Raw genomic sequence first — 2308 nt, forward strand, 5'->3', positions numbered from 1 at the left:
GTTCTCCTACGTACTAACGTAAATCTGTTCCGTAATCGGCCCTCCTCCACTAAGCATTGCTTATCCTGAACAGATGCTCTGGATAAGTTGTCCTACGAGTGGTGTTCATCGTCCCCAAAACACAAACTTTATGAATTAAAATCCTCAGAGCTCTCACACGAAATTCACATGTACTGAAACCAACACCTAACCCTAATGCACCAACCCATCCACTGACACATAGCCATTTCCCTCCATGAACTACACTACCCATCAGGCACTCCTTCCTCCATTCCAATGGCAACCAATTTCGTCCTCCATTTTAGAAGTGAACTACAAATGCCACTATATATAATAGTAATACAGGTGTTCTGTCTCTCACCTCGTATCCTTTCCTCTTCTTCAGCCTCTTCTTGTTGAGCTTCTTGCAGGCGTACAGTTTCCCCGTGGCCTTCATGGAGGTGGCGTGTACCTCCCCAAAGCCCCCCTTCCCAAGGACCCGGAAGTCCATGAACCAGTCCTCCCCCGTGGGCTGCATCTCCAGCCACTTCCACTGGAGGAACCTCTTCAGGTGCATGCTGTCCAGGTAGAACGTATAAGGGACCTCCTTGAGGAAGTCCAGGACGCTGGTCAGAGTCTCCACGAACAGATCGTCTCCGGCCTCCGCGTGCTTCTCCTTCACCTTGGTGATGTCGTTCTCCGGCAGGAAAGGGCAGAAGTGTTTGGCGCTTGGATCCATGTAGCGAGAGAGCATCTTGGAGGCCTTCTTAACGCGGTCCTGGTCATCGGCCTGGTTGTACTCCTCCACGTCCTTCCACAGGCGGCAGGGGCCTTTGTATTCGTTGTTGGCCTCCAGGAACTCCTGGAACAGACGCTTGCCGATGGGCTGCTCCACGCAGGCGGTCTGGAAGCCCAGGTCCAGAGTCTCCCTGAGGCCCTCGCACACCGTGATGTGAGGCAGCTTCAGGCGGGCGTGGTACTTCTTGTCCCGGTTAGCGGACGGGTTGGCCGTGCCGTCGAAGCTCCCGCGCGCCGAGATGTAGGCCGAGTTGGCCACCACCGTTGTCAGGCTGCCCATATCCATGGCGATGAAGGATGAAGGCAGAAACAAAGAGAGAGAAGAACAGAAGAGAAGCGCCGAGCTCCTCTGGGAAACAGATCAGGAGGGAGAATGAGAAAATCCCCAGACAACTCGTCTCGTCGCCGAGCTCTCTGGGACACAGAGAGAATGAGAAAATCCCCAGACAAGGGACACAGAGAGAAGAAAGGGGGAGAGGAGGAGGAGAAGGACAGGAGTAAACAGAAGGACAGACGGCCGGATGACCAAAATGTTCACAGGAAATGAAAGGATTAGAGTTTCCCCCCAGACTGTAGTGATTCAGTAGACAGCAGAGGGGTGATCTGTCTGTACCCCTGGAGCGCAGGATGCAGAGAGAGAGAAATAGACACACAAGGAGCACTGATTCCCCTTACTGGGACCGGAGCAGACCTGAGACTGAGAGGTTAAGCCCCTGCCACTCACACACATAACAGAGATCTGTCTGACTCAACACCTTTGTGTTCAGAGTTTATCCACTAACTCTATAATACCTTCCTTCCACTGCTACTGTGTTAAAACCATGAGGAGGACAATGGGATGGAGAGGGAGAGAGAGAGAGAGAGATGGAGAGGGAGAGAGAGAGAGATGGAGGGAGAGAGAGAGAGAGATGGAGAGGGAGAGAGAGAGAGATGGAGGGAGAGAGAGAGAGAGATGGAGAGGGAGAGGGGGAGAGGGAGAGGGAGAGAGAGAAAGAGAGAGAGAGAGAGAGAGAGAGAGAGAGAGAGAGAGAGAGAGAGAGAGAGAGAGAGAGAGAGAGAGAGAGAGAGAGAGAGAGAGAGAGAGATGGAGAGAGATGGAGAGGGAGAGAGATGGAGAGGGGAGAGAGATGGAAAGAAAGTGGTATAGTCTATGGAATGGTATGAAGAAATGATAGTGATCCAGGTCATAAAAATGATATGGAATTTATCCAGGTCTATGGAATGGTAGGTGATCCAGGTCTATGGAATGGTAGGTGATCCATGTCTATGGAATGGTAGGTGATCCATGTCTATGGAATGGTAGGTGATCCGGGTCTATGGAATGGTAGGTGATCCATGTCTATGGAATGGTAGGTGATCCGGGTCTATGGAATGGTAGGTGATCCAGGTCTATGGAATGGTAGGTGATCCATGTCTATGGAATGGTAGGTGATCCATGTCTATGGAATGGTAGGTGATCCAGGTCTATGGAATGGTAGGTGATCCGGGTCTATGGAATGGTAGGTGATCCGGGTCTATGGAATGGTAGGTG

General features: G+C 51.6%; 1 protein-coding gene across 1 annotated transcript in view; it reads right to left on the reverse strand.

The window, feature by feature from the left end:
- The window catches only part of LOC124022054 (rhodopsin kinase GRK1-like), a 15191-nt gene extending 14015 nt beyond the window's left edge, over nucleotides 1-1176 (reverse strand). Inside the window, exon 1 of the mRNA XM_046337108.1 lies at nucleotides 362-1176. Coding sequence (XP_046193064.1) covers nucleotides 362-1063 — 702 coding nt within the window. The 5' untranslated portion in view covers nucleotides 1064-1176. The remainder of the gene's footprint in view (nucleotides 1-361) is intronic.
- Between the last annotated feature and the right edge of the window lie 1132 nt (nucleotides 1177-2308).

The sequence above is a fragment of the Oncorhynchus gorbuscha genome, unplaced genomic scaffold (genome assembly GCF_021184085.1).
Source record: "Oncorhynchus gorbuscha isolate QuinsamMale2020 ecotype Even-year unplaced genomic scaffold, OgorEven_v1.0 Un_scaffold_1282, whole genome shotgun sequence".
In the NCBI taxonomy this organism is placed as follows: Eukaryota; Metazoa; Chordata; class Actinopteri; order Salmoniformes; family Salmonidae; genus Oncorhynchus; species Oncorhynchus gorbuscha.